The following is a 20,180-nucleotide window of genomic DNA, read 5'->3' on the forward strand; positions in this document are numbered from 1 at the left end:
CTATGGCTACAAACTGTCAGGCGCAGACCACTGTTTTGTAAGACAACTTATTTTGCACAATAATATTTTTCTAAAGTCCATTTTTTGCTTACAAAAAAATATTTTTTTTTGCTTACAATTTAACTTATGTCTTAATAAACACACAAAAAGTTCAATTGTTTTGTTTTTATTGACATTCTTCAGATGTTGGACATATATACACAAATACATTGACTTGTTTATGTACACAATTCACAGCTATGCAACAGCTGTACAGATGTATTTGGTGATACAGTAAGTGAGCTAAATTTTAACAGTGCAAACAATGCCATAAAAAGAAAAGATTCATGCCATTGTCATGATTCGTTGTCATGCCGACCGAGGCTGTTGTGTTTCCTGCTTGTGGTCTTGTCACTCGTCACTTCCGGAAGTAGCTTGACAACTAGCTCGATAAGGTATACATGCACAAAGTAGCTCGGCAGAAATTGCATAAACTAGGCCGTGTAGCTCGATTCCGAGAAATCAAGTTCGGTTCAATTTCAGCCGAATTAAGGTGTATACATGGCATTTTGAACTTCGATTTCAGTCGAGCAACGGCAGAAATTTGATTCTCTCTATGTGCATGTAAACGTAGTGAGTGAAAACACCAAGATTTTTAACCATTTCTTTTGTTTTAATCCCCTTTGTGTCAAGAATAGTGGTAATCCTGAGTCTTTCATCTTTTTTTCCAAATAGAATTACTTCTGTTTTATCTGTGTTCAGCTGAAGAAAATTTTGTGACATCCAGTTGTTGATTTGATTGATACACTGGTAGAGATATTCAAGGGGGGCATAATCATTAGGTGATAGAGCAAAATAAATTTGGGTGTCATCTGCATAGCAATGATACAAAATTGAATTGTTCTTGATAATTTGCCCAAGTGGGAGCATATAAAGGTTTTGATTGATTGATTACTTTATTCTGAACAATAAAGAAGATATAAAAATAAAAATTTAAATAAAAAATGCAATAATCAAAACATCGTCATAAACAAACAGAATAGCGTAGCCACAAGGCAATAACATAACAATGTTCAGAAAGGATTAGGAAGAAGTAATAACTTATCCAATCCTAACCCTCTATACCACCGCTAATCAAATGTCACTTTCCACCATAATAAACTATAAATACAAAAGAAAACAAAAGCAATAAACAAAAAAGAAAACATACCAACATACCAAAACATACCGACATGGTATAATATCGACCAAATCAAATCATATATACAGATACTTATGTTATGCATATAGACACACATACAATACATATATACAGTACATACATATATATACACATACCTATAACTATACACTAAATACAAGAAGACCAGTCACAGACTTACTCTCAATTTCATCATCACCTATATAGTCTGCCTGTCCTCATTCTCATATATTTTTATTAACATGTTTTTATATAATTTTTTAAACAGTTTTATGTTGGTGCTATTTTTGAGTTCATTTTCCAGACCATTCCACAATTTCACCCCACAGACTGTTATGCACATACTTTTCATAGTTGTTCTAACATTTACTCTCTTAAAATTCATTTCCCCTCTCAGGTTAGACCCACCCTGCCTTTCCATAAACGTATTTTGTACCTCACCCGGAAGAAGGTTATGTCTTGCTTTATACATAATTTGTGCAGTCTTGTGTTTAACCAGATCAGTGAATTTCAGAGTGTGTGCTTTTACGAATAATGCGTTTGTATGCTCAAGATATCCCGTATTATTGACGATTCTTATTGCTCTTTTTTGTAATGTGCATAACGGCTGCAGGTTAGATTTGTAGGTATTACCCCATATCTCCACACAGTAGCTCAAATATGGAAGTATGAGTGCATTATACAGAGTATGTAGTGATTTATAGTCCAGAATGTGTCTTGATTTCCCCAAAACTGCAGTAATCTTTGCTATTTTTGCTTTAACATGATTAATATGCGGTTTCCAGCAGACTTTATGATCAACAATCACACCCAGAAATTTTATTTCATACACTCTTTCTATGGTTATGTTGTCAATTTTCAATTCAACTTGAGGGTTCGACTTATATTTTCCAAATAACATAATCTTTGTTTTACTCAAATTCAATGACAATTTGTTTACGTTAAACCACCTTTTTAATTTATTCATTTCGGTTGTGATTGTTTCCATAAGCTGCTGTGCATTGTCCCCGGCGCAAAAGATGTTTGTATCATCAGCAAATAATATGCATTTCATTATACTTGATACATTACATAAATCATTAATGTACAATATAAACAGTTTAGGACCTAAGACAGACCCTTGCGGTACTCCACATGTTATGGGCATATACTCAGATGTGTGATCTCCAATTTTTACAAATTGTTGCCTGTTACTTAAGTAGCTCCTCACCCAGTCCAAACCAACCCCTCTGATACCATACCTCTCTAATTGTTTTAATAGAATGTTGTGATTTATTGTATCAAATGCTTTCTTTAGATCTATGAAAATTCCCATAACATGTTTTTTATTGTCTATACCATTTGTGATTTTCTTGATAAGTTCCATTAATGCCAGGGTTGTTGATCTGTCTTTCCGGAATCCGTATTGACTGTCAGCTAAAAGTTTATATTTTTCAATGAAGTTGTCTAGTTTTGCTGTGAACAGTTTTTCGAGGATCTTGGAGAACTGAGAGAGTAAAGAAACTGGCCTGTAATTTGTGTAATGGTGTCTATCTCCACATTTATATAAAGGTATAACTTTAGCTATTTTCATGTTGTTTGGAAATTTACCAGAATTAAAAGACATATTACATATGTGAGTAAATGGTTCTGCAATTTCTTCAATAACTTTTTTTATTAAACTCATATCAATATCATTCCAGTCAGTGGAGGTTTTACTTTCACTTCTCCTTACAATGTCTATGACCTCTTTTATGCCAACTGCACCAAGGAATATAGATTTAGGATTTCTCTCCCATCGAGCAGCCTCCGCCCCTCCAGGTGTGTCTGTATCCTGAATCTTTTCTGCCAAATCTGATCCCACATTTACAAAGAACCTATTAAAACCATTTACCACTTCCTCCATATTATTTATTGATCTGTCATTCTCAATATAATGATCAGGGTAGCTTGTGTTTTTGTTTTTAGCTCCATTCCTAATAATACTATTCAGTACATTCCATAGCCCCTTCATGTTATTTTTATTACTATCTAATAATTTATTATAATATTCCTTCTTACATGTCCTCATAATGCTGGTTAATTTATTCTTGTATTTTTTATATTTAATTTCTGCCTCCAAAGTTCTTTTTTTTAATGAATTGTCTATACAGCGTGTTCTTTTTTTTACAGGCATTTTTTAATCCTTTGGTGATCCATGGACCATTTGCCTGTTTTTGTCCATCATTGTATTTCCTTACAGGACAGGTTTTATCATATAGTGTTTTAAAGATATTTAGGAATCCACTGTATGCTTTGTCAATATCTTCTTCCTCATATACGACTCTCCAGTTCTGTTTAAGTAATTCACTCTTAAGTGTCCTTATATTTTCTTCGGTTCTTATCCGTTTGTATTTCAGCTGATTCATATCCTTAGGTTTCCAGTAATTACAGTGATAGACAATAAATACAGGCAAATGGTCACTGATGTCATTATATAAAAGCCCACTCTCTGTATTATTTTCCATACTGTTTGTAAATATATTATCTATTAATGTGGCACAATGAGAAGTAATTCTACTAGGTTTGGTGATTTTTGGGTATAAACCCATACTGTACATTGTATTTATGAAATCTTCTGTCATTTTATGCTTTTTTGGATTTAACAGATCAATATTATAATCCCCACAGATAAACACAGTCTTCTGCACTGAGTTAGAAAACATGTTTTCCATCCAGTTTTCAAATATATCAATACTTGATGCTGGAGTTCTGTACAACCAGCTCACAATTATATTTTTTACTTTTTCCATACAAATTTCCACTGTGATACATTTCACCAGATTATCAACAGCTGCTGTCATACTCTCCACCACCTTATACTTCAATCCTTTGTCCACATATATTGCCACACCTCCTCCTCTCTTTTTCACTCTGCTTATATGATTTAGATCATAACCCTCCATCTCAAAGTCCACATGTCTGTCAGTGCTGATCCATGTCTCTGAAATTGCTATGATGTTGAATGGGTTCTTAAACTGTTTCAAATATTCTTTAATACTGTGGAAGTTGGCATATAGGCTTCTGCTATTGAAGTGGATGATTGATATGTTATGCTTTGATTGGAAAGTTGCGTTGTAGTGCTCATCTGTGTAATAACTGCAGCTGTTTTCTATATCATTGAGTAAGTTGTTATCCGGATCAATATCATGTTCTATGTCCTGTATTTTATGTTCTGTATATACAAAGTTTTATAGTCCTAATGTGTGTTTATTATCAGGAGTTGTCATGGCTGTAGTTTAAGGATACCTTGTTGTTGTACGTTTCGTTAATATTTGCTCAGCTCCTCCAGCTCCCTGATGACTAGTACTTTGGCTTGTTCTGGTGTTCCATTTAACTTGATGTATATTTTGCAGTTTGAAGTCCATGTTGATTGTATTTTCTTCTGTTTTCTGAGTAAACGGGAATTTTAAGTATAAATTAAATGAAATGAATAAATTTTTCCATGGAATTTTGCTGCCTTTACAGGAGGGAGAGTTTGTATAAGCACATCATAATATTACAACCCTTAATCTGTGTAGCTTTAAACTGCCCCCTTGCCAGTCGTCGTCTTCCCGGGCACAAAGACTGTTCATTGGGGAAAAAGCAGTGCTTTTAAATGTAGTGTGACCCAGCGGCTGGGGTGTTTCGACTCAACAGCAGCCCAACAGCTGCGCAAGATTAGAAGCGACCGTGCCTGAGCACACTGGACAATGCCTAGCTGTTAAAAGTACACAAAACTACACAACATGGTCGTCACAAACAAACCATTATTTGTTTATGTTAATTAATCAGATCATTCACAATCATCGCTGAAAATCAGCAGGGGAAGGAGCTTAGAAACAGCGGGTTATGGCTTGCGGCTCCTTGTCCCATTGACTGTCCATTCCCTTCCCTGTCGGTTCCCTTCTGCCTGTGGATCGCCACTCTGCTGATCCGCTGAAACCACTTTGTTTATTGCCCTCCAAAATCAGCCCTTTTCCAGTGCATTTTGAAAGATACTGGACAGGACAGTTGGAAGAATAGCTTTTTTTTTTAATTGTAATGTAGTGCAAATACTATAACGACCGATTTAAATGGACCCAGCTGCTGGGTAGATTGCGTCATATCTGACTGTCCTCAACCACTAAGCCAGCAGCTGGGTTATAGAAAGCAACTCAGAATGAGTTAAAATAACCCAAGAATATGACCCCACAGCCTCGACCCAGCGTTTAGGTTGGGGGAGGAAGAAAAACAAGGCAGCGTTTCTTCGAGGGTGCTTGTGTGGTGAAGCGTCGGCTCTGTTAACAGTGTACACAGACATCGGTGTGGATCAGAGCTGAGTGCCGGGCCGAGTAATAAGGCGATGTTCTGCGTTCTGTGACCTGTAGCTGTAGTGGACCGAGGAGTTTAGAATCCGGGCCTTGAAGCCGCAGACGGGCTCAAAAGGGAACGCCAATGTTGCACAAACACACAGTGCTTTTACTAACCTCATTACAGTGATGGCTGTTTGTTTGTTTGTTGACAGGGAGTAACTGCGCATGAGCAGACCATGATCTGTCGGCAGTTATTTGCAGTTCGCTCAGCCGATCAAAACGGCGTAAAAAATAATGTGAATGATAATGTTTCTGTGCACAGAAAGGATGAAGAATGCGCTCGCCAGTGAAAAGCTGTGGCGTTCTGTTTCTTTTTGAATGTGTTTTACTGCGGGACCGTTGTTCTTAGGCCTGAGGCCCGCCCACTCCGGGTCTCAACTCGGTCCTGTAGAGAGTGTATAAAGGCTGTGGGCGCTGCGCAGTGACATGAACTGAGCGGCTTGACTTGGAGAGAGCAGCGCGATGTCTGGCAGAGGAAAGGGTGGCAAGGGGCTCGGGAAAGGAGGCGCTAAGCGGCACCGGAAAGTTCTTCGCGACAACATCCAGGGAATCACCAAGCCGGCTATTCGCCGTCTGGCTCGCCGTGGCGGTGTGAAGCGCATTTCCGGCCTGATCTACGAAGAGACCCGCGGTGTGCTGAAAGTGTTCCTGGAGAACGTGATCCGCGACGCCGTCACTTATACGGAGCATGCCAAGAGAAAGACCGTCACCGCTATGGATGTGGTGTACGCCCTGAAACGCCAGGGACGCACTCTGTACGGCTTCGGCGGTTAAACGCTCCGACACTGAACCGCACCAACACAACGGCTCTTTTAAGAGCCACCCAAACATCCACAAAGAGCTCTTTCCCCATGAGTGTGTGTGAGAGAGGGAAGAGAAAAGCAGCCTATGTATTATTTTTTTTTTATTATTCTCAGGTAATATAGTTGCTGTTTCGTTCTGCACTACACTGAGCCACAGCAACGAAATCTCGTTCTAATGTGTATTGTTTGATGCAAATCTGAATGAAAATAAAGTCTATTTAAAATGAAGCAGAGAACAGGAAACTGCAGACACGAGTAACATCAGTAATACTTAACCGTTTCTATATGAAAGCTGTGTGAGAGAGAAACGTTTCAGATGGTGGTAATAGAAATATAAGAATGGAATGAATTCTTATCTATAAAATTCTTCCATCAGTGCTGTGAATATAAAACGGCGGGAAGGGAGACAAAGCGAGGCGGAGGGGAAGGAAGTGGGCGGAGCGGTAGGAGGCGCCCCGTATGAGGAGGTTTGGAACTCTGGCCAATAAAATATGTTCCTGCCTCGTGTCTAATTACACTGCGGACCTGTAAATAGAGCGGCCGCGAGGCGGGCCTTATTCATTCTCTTACAGTTTAGCCGAGGAGCAGCGCCATGCCCGAGCCACCTAAAAGCGCGCCCAAGAAGGGTTCCAAGAAAGCCGTGACCAAGGCGGCTGGTAAAGGAGGCAAGAAGCGCAGAAAGTCCAGGAGGGAGAGCTACGCTATCTACGTGTACAAGGTCCTGAAGCAGGTTCATCCCGACACCGGCATCTCGTCTAAGGCTATGGGCATCATGAACTCCTTCGTCAATGACATTTTCGAGCGTATCGCCGGTGAGTCCTCTCGTCTGGCTCACTACAACAAGCGCTCCACCATCACCTCCAGAGAGATCCAGACCGCTGTGCGCCTTTTACTGCCTGGCGAGCTGGCCAAGCACGCCGTGTCCGAGGGCACAAAGGCCGTCACCAAGTACACCAGCTCCAAGTAAAGCGCGCTGCTGCTGCGGCTGCCTTCAGCAACCCAACGGCTCTTTTAAGAGCCACACACTTTCTCATAGAAGAGCAAATTCATGTCTCTCTCTTCGTGCTGTTCCCTTGTTTTATAATAAATGCAGAATTGAATAAAAATTTATTTACGGGAGATACAGCGAGAAAAATTACCACATCAAGAAAACAGACCTCCATCAATGAGTAAATAAAGGAGCTATTTTACTTACAAAGCGAAAATAACCGAGTAAAAATTATATGGGTGCTGCACTGAGTTATTTCAAATGTTTCATTTGTTTCTGCGGATAAATGGAAATCTGCCTTGTGACAATGTCCATTGTTAAAAACACAAAACGTATGAAGTGATAAATGTATTGAAATACGCACAAGGTTTTGTCCTTGATACATATAGACCAATTATTAAATACAACATTACCTTTGCTCATTTCCAAGCAGCGGAGAAAACTTTCTGCTTCTCTCTTCTGATTACTGAAGCGGCGCTCAGACACCACAATATCTAAAAGGACAAAAACCTGTCAGTCAAACCGCGAGGAGTTCTAGAACTCTGGCCACTGTGTCCTAACAGCTGTTCTGTTTCACTGCTCCGACTCCACTCGAACCGTGAGCTCAAACAGAACGGTGTTCCGTGCAGGGGATGGAGACGGGCTCGTTTCTGTGAGACAGTGAGGTGGCTCTTAAAAGAACCTTTGTGTGCGTTAGACGGAATCTGCGTTTAAGCGCGCTCTCCGCGAATACGGCGTGCCAGCTGAATGTCCTTGGGCATGATGGTCACTCTCTTGGCGTGGATGGCACACAGGTTAGTGTCCTCGAACAGGCCGACCAAGTATGCCTCGCTCGCCTCCTGCAGTGCCATGACAGCCGAGCTCTGGAAGCGCAAATCGGTCTTAAAGTCCTGAGCGATTTCTCTTACCAGGCGCTGGAAGGGCAGCTTACGGATGAGCAGCTCAGTAGATTTCTGATAACGGCGGATCTCCCTCAGAGCCACGGTGCCGGGCCTAATTTATTGCCGCTCGCGCAGCTCCGCAGAGCCAACAGCGCAGCTTAGCGCGTTTTGTAGGTTCAATCGCCGCACGGACAGCGCCGTCATAATCTATTTTCACCCATCAACCTTCCTATTACGGCTAAAATGCGTTATAAATAAAATGCATCATTATTAATACCACTTGATTATGTTATTTATGAATTCCTTTTATGTTAGAATTATTTAATACCCCAAAACCTGATAAGGATTCAAAAAAATTGCGCTTTTTGAGCATAGATGGGTGGCTCTTAAAAGAGCCTTTGGGGACTGATGAATGCAGCAGTGGGTTTATTTATTTAGTCTTGACGGCCTTCTCAGTCTTTTTGGGCAAAAGTACCGCCTGAATGTTCGGCAACACACCACCCTGAGCGATGGTCACTCCGCCGAGCAGTTTGTTCAGCTCCTCGTCGTTGCGCACAGCGAGCTGTAAGTGGCGGGGAATGATGCGAGTCTTCTTGTTGTCACGAGCGGCGTTACCGGCCAACTCCAGGATCTCAGCAGTCAGGTACTCCAGCACGGCGGCCAGATAAACTGGAGCGCCGGCGCCGACACGCTCGGCATAGTTGCCTTTCCGCAGGAGCCTGTGGACACGGCCCACGGGAAACTGGAGTCCGGCTCTGGATGAACGAGTTTTAGGTTTAGCTTTAGCCTTACCACCGGTCTTTCCTCTTCCGCTCATTCTGCTGCTCAGATCTGTTGCAGGAACAACTCTAAAATAAAAAGCGCTCCAGCTCGTGCCCTCTGTGATAAAGACAACACGGCTCTTCTCTGATTGGTTAAGATCGTTGTGGCAGAACAACCAATCACAAACATGCCGTCAAATTCCATGCCGTGTGTGTGTGTGTGTGTGTCAGGTGTGTGTGTCTATGTGGCTGAGTTGTGGTGTTGGATTTGGTGGAATTTGATGTGCCAACAGGAAGACTAGGCCAGGCGGAGACTCTGCTGCAGCCTGTTGGTTATTTTATTCCACACTCCTGGAGCTCTACTCGGACGACATCAAATGAGATGTGAACCCTACTGTGGAATTCCTTCCTGATGCTATAATCCTAACACAATTCACTTTGCGTGGATACAACCCTAAAAATCATCACTTTGCGCGGCTACAACCCTAAAAATCATCACTTTGGGTGGCTGCAACCCTAAAAATAATCACTTTGCGCAGCTAAAACCCTAAAAATAATCTCTTTGCACGGCTACAACCCAAAAAATCATCACATTGCGTGGCTACAACCCTAAAAATAATCACTTTGCGCGGCTACAAACCAAAAAATAATCACTGTGCGCGGCTAAAACCCTAAAAATAATCTCTTTGCGTGGCTACAACCCAAAAAATAATCACGTTGCGCGGCTACAACCCTAAAAATAATCTCTTTGCGTGGCTACAACCCAAAAAATAATCACGTTGCGCGGCTACAACCCTAAAAATAATCTCTTTGCGTGGCTACAACCCTAAAAATAATCACGTTGCGCGGCTACAACCCTAAAAATAATCTCTTTGATTATTCATGTTGTTTCAGTGTTCATGTGATTCATGGAAGCTTTATAGCTGCACAAACTGATTCATGTTGGGGTAAAAGCTGCACAAAGTGATTCATGTTAGCTTAATAGCTGCGCAAAGTGATCCATGTTAGCTTAATAGCTGCACAAAATGATACAGGTTAGCTTTATATCTGCAAAAAGTGATTCATGTAAGCTTTATAGCTGCACAGAGTGATACATGTTTGCGTTATAGATGCACAAAGTGATTCATGTTAGCTTTATATCTGAAGAAAGTGATTCATGTTAGCTTTATAGCTGTGCAAAGTGATTCATGTTAGCTTTATAGCCGCGCAAAGTGATTCATGTTTGCATTATAGCTGTACAAAGTGATTCATGTTAGCTCTATAGCTGCGCAAAGTGATTCATGTTAGCTGTAAAGCTGAGCAAAGTGATTCATGTTAGCTCTATAGCTGTGCAAAGTGATTCATGTTAGCTTTACAACTGCGCAAAGTGATTCATGTGAGCTTTATAGCTGCAAATCACTTTGTGCAGCTATGAAGTTAACATGAATCACTTTGTGCAGCTATGAAGCTAACACGAATCACTTTGTGCCGCTGTGAAGCTAACATGAATCACTCGGTGCAGCTACGAAGCTAACATGAATCACTTTGTGCAGCTATGAAGCTAACATGACTCACTATGTGCAGCTCTGAATATAACATGAATCACTTTGTGCAGCTATGAAGCTAACATGACTCACTATGTGCAGCTATGAAGCTAACATGAATCACTTTCTGCAGCTATGAAGCTAACATGATTAAGAATGTACAGCTATGAAGCTAACATGAATCACTCTGTGCAGCTCTGAATATAACATGAATCACTTTGTGCAGCTATGAAGCTAACATGACTCACTATGTGCAGCTATGAAGCTAACATGAATCACTTTCTGCAGCTAAGAAGCTAACATTAATCCCTCTGTGTAGCTATCAAGCTAACATGAATCACTCTGTGCAGCTATGAATATAACATGAATCACTCTGTGCAGCTATGAAGCTAACATGAATCACTTTGTGCATCTATGAAGCTAACATGAATCACTTTGGGCAGCTATGAAGCTAACATGAATCACTTTCTGCAGCTATGAAGCTAACATGAATCACTCTGTGCAGATATGAAGCTTACATGAATCACTTTGTGCAGCTATGAAGCTAACATGAATCACTTTGTGCAGCTATGAAGCTAACATGAATCACTTTTTGCAGCTATGAAGCTAACAGGAGTCACTTTGTGCGGCTATGAAGCTAACATGACTCACTTTGTACAGCTATGAAGCTAATATGAGTCACTTTGTGCAGCTATGAAGTGAACATGAATCACTTTGTGCAGCCGTAAAGCAAACATGAATCAATTTTGTGCGGCTGTAAAGCAAACATGAATCACTTTGTGCAGCTATAACGTGAACATGAATCACTTTGTGCAGCTATCACCCAAATACGAATGACTTTGTGCAGCTATAAAGCTAACATGAGTCACTTTGTGCGGCTATGAAGCTAACATGAGTCACTTTGTGCAGCTATGAAGCTAACATGAATCACTTTGTGCAGCTATGAAGCTAACATGAGTCACTTTGTGCAGCTATGAAGCTAACATGACTCACTTTGTGCAGCAATCACCCAAATACAAATCACTTTCTGCAGCTAGGAAGCTAACCTGAATCACTCTGTGCAGCTATGAAGCACGGGCGATTGCTCTAAGACAACGCGGGAGGCTCAGCCTCCTCTAAAAATAACGAACATCGTGTAGGATGAATTGCGCTAGGCTTATGTTATAGCCGACCTTATAACATTGCTATTTCAGATCCAGAATCATAGAAATATATGTGCTCAACCCAACTGCAGTGCGAAATCATTCCGTTATAACTTTCCCCAGTTCGCCTAATGTGTGCGTGAGTTTTTCCCCCTCGTGACAGCGCGATGCAGCCCAGCCTCAGCGCACTTCAATGGCATTTGGGAGCTCTGCGCTTTCAATATCAAAATGCAAGACGGTTATTGGACAAATACTGCGAAAACGCCCGCCCACCGGACTCCCAGCCGCAGTGCACTTCAATGGCATTTGGGAGCTATGCGCTTTTCAATCTCAAAATGCAAGACGGTTATTGGACAAATACTGCGAAAATGCCCGCCTACGGACTCCGAGCCTCACATGGGAGGGACATGGCAGTTTCCCCGAGGAGACTGGTGATTGGTGAAAGCGGCAGGATATTTTCTTTGATTGACAGCTCGTTTCAACTATAGACAGGCAGCGGTGAATTTCAGTTCAGTCCCATGCGGATTTGCAAGTGCTGTGGTGTATTGTAAGAGATAAGCTTACATTTCGATTTCATTCATTACATACGGTTTCTACCAGCTTTTTTAGTTTGTATATATTTTCATTGTTAATAAAGTGTAAATATAGTGTTGTCAAGTTTGCTATCTTAGTTCCAGAAATTTCGTTTATTTGAGTGACTGAACTTGAACTTGAGGGGGCTAATCAGCTAGCAAGAAAGCTGCGCACGGATGACAAGCATTGCTGATTTAATTTTGGCGAAGCCATTTGCCAGTCTTCCTTTCGAGGAAAAAATTAACATTAAAGAGCAGGGTAGACCAACGCCTCAAATTGACTTGGTGAAAAAGGTAGGGAATAATACTCGTTCCTTTCAGCGCTCCTGGTACGAGAAAGTGAATTGGCTAACAGCAAGTGACCCACATCAACAACAGTAAATAGGCTACTTTAGTAATATGTCATGGATGGACCAAAAATATAGAATCTATTTAAAATGTTTATGCTGAGTATATTATATTGGAATATATATTTTTCTGGATATTAATTAAACACAGCTACAAATTGGAAAACATTTTTAAACAAAAACACAGCCGAGAACAATTTCACACTACAGACCTGGATTACAAGTGAAGGGTTATCAAAATTGTCAATAAAAAATTTCTCAGTCAAAATAAGTAAAATATAGGGAAAGTGTCATTGAATGAAATGTGTGGCACCCAGCTCTACTGCTGAGGTTCCTGACAAAGAGCTGCTTTCAATAATGATCAATTTTTAAACAACATGCCACAATTTTAAAATATAAAATGTTAAAATATACCCCCCTCCCCCCCAACACCACCATCATGTATATTGGACAGTAGGCTAATGGGCCAAAAGAACCTGTTATTTCACAGTTTGTGACACTGCCAACAATCAGCCAGATCAGAGGCAAGAGTATGGGCAAAATCGATGTGTTTTTTCTTTTAAAATCTGGAAATATCGTAACTGACCAGCCTCCCCTGTTTGAAAGACTACCAGCCGCCAGTGCTATGAAGCTAACATGAATCACTTTGTGCAGCTATCAAGCGAACATAAATCACTCTGTGCAGCTATGAAGCTAACATGAGTCACTTTGTGCAGCTATCAAGCTAACATAAATCACTCTGTGCAGGTATGAAACTAACATGAGTCACTTTGTGCAGCTATCAAGCTAACATAAATCACTTTGTGCAGCTATCAAGCTAACATGACTCACTATGTGCAGCTATGATGCTAACATGAGTCACGTTGTGCAGCTATGAAGCTAACATGAGTCACTTTGTGCAGCAATGAAGCTAACATGAATCAATTTGTGCAGCTATGAAGCTAACATGAATCACTTTTTGCAGCTGTGAAGCTAACATGAGCCACTTTGTGCAGCTATGAAGCTAACATGAATCACTTTGTGCAGCTATGAAGCTAACATGAATCACTTTGAGCAGCTATGAAGCTAACATGAATCACTGTGCAGCTATGAAGCTAACATGAGTCACTTTGTGCAGCTATGAAGCTAACATGAATCACTTTGTGCAGCTATGAAGCTAACATGAGTCACTTTGTGCAGCTATGAAGCTAACATGAATCACTTTGTGCAGCTATGAAGCTAACATGAATCACTTTGTGCAGCTATGAAGCTAACATGAATCACTTTGTGCAGCTATGAAGCTAACATGAATCACATTGATCAGCTATGAAGCTAACATGAATCACTTTGTGCAGCTATGAAGCTAACATAAGTCACTTTGTGCAGATATGAAGCTTACACTTTGTGTAGCTATGAAGCTAACATGAGTCACTTTGTGCAGCTATGAAGCTAACATGAATCACTTTGTGCAGCAATCAAGGGAACATAAATCACTCTGTGCAGCTATGAAGCTAACATGAGTCACTTTGTGCAGCTATCAAGCTAACATAAATCACACTGTGCAGCTATCAAGCTAACATGAGTCACTTTGTGCAGCTATCAAGCTAACATAAATCACTCTGTGCAGCTATGAAGCTAACATGAGTCACTTTGTGCAGCTATCAAGCTAACATAAATCACTCTGTGCAGCTATGAAACTAACATGAGTCACTTTGTGCAGCTATGAAGCTAACATGACTCACTATGTGCAGCTATGAAGCTAACATAAGTCACTTTGTGCAGCAATGAAGCTAACATGAGTCACTTTGTGCAGCTAAGCAGCTAACATGAATCACTTTGTGCAGCTATGAAGCTAACATGAATCACTTTGTGCAGCTATGAAGCTAAGATGAATCACTTTGTGCAGCTATGAAGCTAACATGACTCACTATGTGCAGCTATGAAGCTAACATAAGTCACTTTGTGCAGCTATGAAGCTAACATGAGTCACTTTGTGCAGCTATGAAGCTAACATGAATCACTTTTTGCAGCTATGAAGCTAACATGAATCACTTTGTGCAGATATGAAGCTAACATGAATCACTTTAAGCAGCTATGAAGCTAACATGAATCACTCTGTGCAGCTATGAAGTTAACATGAATCACTTTGTGCAGCTATGAAGCTAACATGAATCACTCTGTGCAGCTATGAAGTTAACATGAATCACTTTGTGCAGCTATCAAGCGAACATAAATCACTCTGTGCAGTTATGAAGCAAACATGAGTCACTTTTTGCAGCTATGAAGCTAACATGAATCACTTTGTGCAGCTATCAAGCTAACATGAATCACTTTGTGCAGCTATGAAGTTAACATGAATCATTTTGTGCAGCTGTGAAGCTAACATGAATCACTTTGTGCAGATATGAAGCTAACATGAATCACTTTGTACAGCTATGAAATTAACATGAATCACTTCGTGTAGCTATCAAGCTAACATGAATCACTTTGGGCAGCTATGAAGCTAACATGAATCACTTTGTGCAGCTATGAAGCTAACATGAATCACTTTGTGCAGCAATGAAGCTTACATGAATCACTTTAAGCAGCTATGAAGCTAACATGAATCACTTTGTGCAGCTATGAAGCTAACATGAATCACTTTGTGCAACTATGAAGTTAACATGAATCACTTTGTGTAGCTATCAAGCTAACATGAATCATTTTGTGCAGCTATGAAGCTAACATGAATCACTTTGTGCAGCTATGAAGCTAACATGAATCATTTTGTGCAGCTATGAAGCTAACATGAATCACTTTGTGCAGCTATCAAGCTCACATGAATCAATTTGTGCAGCTATGAAGCTAACATGAATCACTTTGTGCAGATATGAAGCTAACATGAATCACTTTAAACAGCTATGAAGCTAACATGAATCACTTTGTGGAGCTATGAAGCTTACATGAATCACTTTGTGCAGCTATGAAGCTAACATGAATCACTTTGTTCAGCGATGAAGCTAACATGAATCATTTTGTGCAGCTATGAAGCTAACATGAATCACTTTAAGCAGCTATGAAGCTAACATGAATCACTTTGTGCAGCTATGAAGTAAACATGAATCACTTTGTGCAGCTATGAAGTAAACATGAATCACTTTGTGCAGCTATGAAGTAAACATGAATCACTTTGTGCAGCTATGAAGTAAACATGAATCACTTTGTGCAGCTATGAAGCTAACATAAGTCACTTTTTGCTGCAATGAAGCTTACGTGAATCACTTTAAGCAGCTATGAAGCTAACATGAATCACTTTGTGCAGCTATGAAGCTAACATGAATCACTTTGTGCAGCTATGAAGTGAACATGAATCACTTTGTGTAGCTATCAAGCTAACGTGAATCATTTTGTGCAGCTATGAAGCTAACATGAATCACTTTGAGCAGCGATGAAGCTAACATGAATCCTTTTGTGCAGCTATGAAGCTAACATGAATCACTTTAAGCAGCTATGAAGCTAACATGAATCACTTTGTGCAGCTATCAAGCTCACATGAATCACTTTGTGCAGCTATGAAGTAAACATGAATCACTTTGTGCAGCTATGAAGCTAACATAAGTCACTTTGTGCAGCTATGAAGCTAACACTTTGTGTAGCTATGAAGCTAACATGCGTCACTGTGCAGCTATGAAGCTAACATGAATCACTTTGTGCAGCTATCAAGCTAACATGACTCACTATGTGCAGCTATGATGCTAACATGAGTCACTTTGTGCAGCTATGAAGCTAACATGAGTCACTTTGTGCAGCTATGAAGCTAACATGAATCAATTTGTGCAGCTATGAAGCTAAAATGAATCACTTTTTGCAGCTGTGAAGCTAACATGAGCCACTTTGTGCAGCTATGAAGCTAACATGAATCACTTTGTGCAGCTATGAAGCTAACATGAATCACTTTGAGCAGCTATGAAGCTAACATGAATCACTGTGCAGCTATGAAGCTAACATGAGTCACTTTGAGCAGCTATGAAGCTAACATGAATCAAGTTGTGCAGCTATGAAGCTAACATGAATCACTTTGAGCAGCTATGAAGCTAACAGGAGTCACTTTGTGCAGCTATGAAGCTAACATGAATCACTTTGTGCAGCTATGAAGCTAACAGGAGTCACTTTGTGCAGCTATGAAGCTAACATGAATCACTTTGTGCAGCTATGAAGCTAACATGAATCACTTTGTGCAGCTATCAAGCTAACATGACTCACTATGTGCAGCAATGATGCTAAAATGAGTCACTTTCTGCAGCTATGAAGCTATCATGAGTCACTTTGTGCAGCTATGAAGCTATCATGAGTCACTTTTTGCAGCTGTGAAGCTAACATGAGCCACTTTGTGCAGCTATGAAGCTAACATAAGTCACTTTGGGCAGATATGAAGCTTACACTTTGCGTAGCTATGAAGCTAAAATGAGTCACTTTGTGCAGCTATCAAGGGAACATAAATCACTCTGTGCAGCTATGAAGCTAACATAAGTCACTTTGTGCAGCTATCAAGCTAACATAAATCACACTGTGCAGCTATCAAGCTAACATGAGTCACTTTGTGCAGCTATCAAGCTAACATAAATCACTCTGTGCAGCTATGAAGCTAACATGAGTCACTTTGTGCAGCTATAAAGCTAACATAAATCACTCTGTGCAGCTATGAAACTAACATGAGTCACTTTGTGCAGCTATGAAGCTAACTTGACTCACTATGTGCAGCTATGAAGATAACATAAGTCACTTTGTGCAGCAATGAAGCTAACATGAGTCACTTTGTGCAGCTAAGCAGCTAACATGAATCACTTTGTGCGGCTATGAAGCTAACATTAATCACTTTGTGCAGCTATGAAGCTAAGATGAATCACTTTGTGCAGCTATGAAGCTAACATGACTCACTATGTGCAGCTATGAAGCTAACATAAGTCACTTTGTGCAGCTATGAAGCTAACATGAGTCACTTTGTGCAGCTATGAAGCTAACATGAATCACTTTTTGCAGCTATGAAGCTAACATGAATCACTTTGTGCAGATATGAAGCTAACATAAATCACTTTAAGCAGTTATGAAGCTAACATGAATCACTCTGTGCAGCTATGAAGTTAACATGAATCACTTTGTGCAGCTATGAAGCTAACATGAATCACTTTGTGCATCTATGAAGCTAACATGAATCACTTTTTGCAGCTATGAAGCTAACATGAATCACTTTGTGCAGCTATGAAGCTAACATGAATCACTTTGTGCAGTTATGAAGTTAACATGAATCACTTTGTGCAGCTATGAAGCTAACATGAATCACTTTGTGCAGCTATGAAGCTAACATGAATCACTTTAAGCAGCTATGACGCTAACATGAATCACTTTGTGCAGCTATGAAGTTAAGATGAATCACTTTGTGTTGCTATCAAGCTAACATGAATCACTTTGTGCAGCTATGAAGCTAACATGAATCACTTTGTGCAGCTATGAAGCTAACATGAATCACTCTGTGCAGCTATGAAGTTAACATGAATCACTTTGTGCAGCTATCAAGCGAACATAAATCACTTTGTGCAGTTATGAAGCAAACATGAGTCACTTTTTGCAGCTATGAAGCTAACATGAATCACTTTGTGCAGCTATCAAGCTAACATGAATCACTTTGTGCAGCTATGAAGTTAACATGAATCACTTTGTGCAGCTATGAAGCTAACATGAATCACTTTGTGCAGCTATGAAGCTAACATGAATCACTTTAAGGAGCTATGAAGCTAACATGAATCACTTTGTACAGCTATGAAATTAACATGAATCACTTTGTGTAGCTATCAAGCTAACATGAATCACTTTGGGCAGCTATGAAGCTAACATGAATCACTTTGTGCAGCAATGAAGCTTACATGAATCACTTTAAGCAGCTATGAAGCTTACATGAATCACTTTGTGCAGCTATGAAGGTAACATGAATCACTTTGTGCAGCTATGAAGCTAACATGAATCACTTTGTGCAGCGATGAATTTAACATGAATCACTTTGTGTAGCTATCAAGCTAACATGAATCATTTTGTGCAGCTATGAAGCTAACATGAATCACTTTGTGCAGCTATGAAGCTAACATGAATCACTTTAAGGACCTATGAAGCTAACATGAATCACTTTGTACAGCTATGAAATTAACATGAATCACTTTGTGTAGCTATCAAGCTAACATGAATCACTTTGGGCAGCTATGAAGCTAACATGAATCACTTTGTGCAGCTATGAAGCTTACATGAATCACTTTAAGCAGCTATGAAGCTTACATGAATCACTTTGTGCAGTTATGAAGCAAACATGAGTCACTTTGTGCAGCTATGAAGCTAACATGAATCACTTTGTGCAGCGATGAAGTTAACATGAATCACTTTGTGTAGCTATCAAGCTAACATGAATCATTTTGTGCAGCTATGAAGCTAACATGAATCACTTTGTGCAGCTATGAAGCTAACATGAATCACTTTAAGCAACTATGAAGCTAACATGAATCACTTTGTGCAGCTATGAAGTTAACATGAATCACTTTGTGTTGCTATAAAGCTAACATGAATCACTTTGTGCAGCTATGAAGCAAACATGAATCACTTTGTGCAGCTATGAAGCTAACATGAATCACTTTGTGCAGCTATGAAGCAAAAATGAGTCACTTTGTGCAGCTATGAAGCTAACATGAATCACTTTTTGCAGCTATGAAGCTAACATGAGTCACTTTGTGCAGCTATGAAGCTTACATGAATCACTTTGGGCAGGTAGGAGGCTTAAATGAATCACTTTGTGCAGCGATCAAGCTAACAAGAATCACTTTGTGCAGCTATGAAGCTGACATGAATCACTTTCTGCAGCTTTGAAGTTAACATGAATCACTTTGTGCAGCTATCAAGCTAACATGAATCACTTTTTGCAGCTATGAAGCTAACATGAATCACTTTGTGCAGCTATCAAGCTAACATGAGTCACTTTGTGCAGCTATCAAGCTTACATGAATCACTTTGTGCAGCTATGAAGCTAACATGAATCACTTTGTGCAGCTATCAAGCTAAAATGAGTCACTTTGTGCAGCTATGAAGCTAACATGAATCACTTTGTGCAGCTATGAAGCTAACATGAATCACTTTAAGCAGCTATGAAGCTAACATGAATCACTTTGTGCAGCTATGAAGTTAACATGAATCACTTTGTGCAGCTATGAAGCTTACATGAATCACTTTGGGCAGGTCGGAAGCTTAAATGAATCACTTTGTGCAGCTATCAAGCTCACAAGAATCACTTTGTGCAGCTATGAAGCTGACATGAATCACTTTTTGAAGCTATGAAGTTAACATGAATCACTTTTTGCAGCTATGAAGCTTGCATGAATCACTTTTTGCAGCTATGAAGCTAACATGAGTAACTTTGTGCAGCTATGAAGCTTACATGAATCACTTTGTGCAACTATGAAGCTAAAATGAATCACTTTTTGCAGCTATGAAGCTAACATGAATCACTTTGTGCATCTAAGAAGCTAAAATGAATCACTTTGTGCAGCTATCAAGGTAACATGAATCACATTGTGCAGGTATGAAGCTAACATGAATCACTTTGTGCAGGTATGAAGAGAACATGAATCACTTTGTGC

At 40.0% G+C, this 20,180-nt stretch overlaps 4 protein-coding genes across 4 annotated transcripts; 2 read left to right on the forward strand and 2 right to left on the reverse strand.

Annotated features, from left to right (window-relative positions):
- Positions 1–2,821: 2,821 nt before the first annotated feature.
- On the reverse strand, positions 2,822–8,408 carry LOC132864547 (uncharacterized). The gene is made up of 3 exons (XM_060897989.1): positions 8,398–8,408; positions 7,737–8,316; positions 2,822–4,848 (listed from the first exon to the last, which is right to left on the reverse strand). The coding sequence occupies exons 1-2, from the start codon at positions 8,406–8,408 to the stop codon at positions 8,034–8,036; spliced, it is 294 nt and encodes a 97-aa protein (XP_060753972.1). The 3' UTR covers positions 2,822–4,848; positions 7,737–8,033.
- On the forward strand, positions 5,978–6,559 carry LOC132901298 (histone H4). Its single transcript, XM_060943607.1, has one exon. It carries the CDS (start codon positions 5,995–5,997, stop codon positions 6,304–6,306), a length of 312 nt encoding a protein of 103 aa, XP_060799590.1. The 5' UTR covers positions 5,978–5,994; the 3' UTR covers positions 6,307–6,559.
- Positions 6,909–7,370, forward strand: LOC132901294 (histone H2B-like). The gene has a single exon (XM_060943604.1). The coding sequence runs from the start codon at positions 6,928–6,930 to the stop codon at positions 7,300–7,302; it is 375 nt and encodes a 124-aa protein (XP_060799587.1). The 5' UTR covers positions 6,909–6,927; the 3' UTR covers positions 7,303–7,370.
- Positions 8,409–8,634: 226 nt separating the features above from the next.
- Positions 8,635–9,163, reverse strand: LOC132901289 (histone H2A-like). Its single transcript, XM_060943600.1, has one exon. It carries the CDS (start codon positions 9,019–9,021, stop codon positions 8,635–8,637), a length of 387 nt encoding a protein of 128 aa, XP_060799583.1. The 5' UTR covers positions 9,022–9,163.
- Positions 9,164–20,180: the final 11,017 nt, after the last annotated feature.

Source organism: Neoarius graeffei, chromosome 17 (assembly GCF_027579695.1).
Source record: "Neoarius graeffei isolate fNeoGra1 chromosome 17, fNeoGra1.pri, whole genome shotgun sequence".
NCBI classification, from domain to species: domain Eukaryota; kingdom Metazoa; phylum Chordata; class Actinopteri; order Siluriformes; family Ariidae; genus Neoarius; species Neoarius graeffei.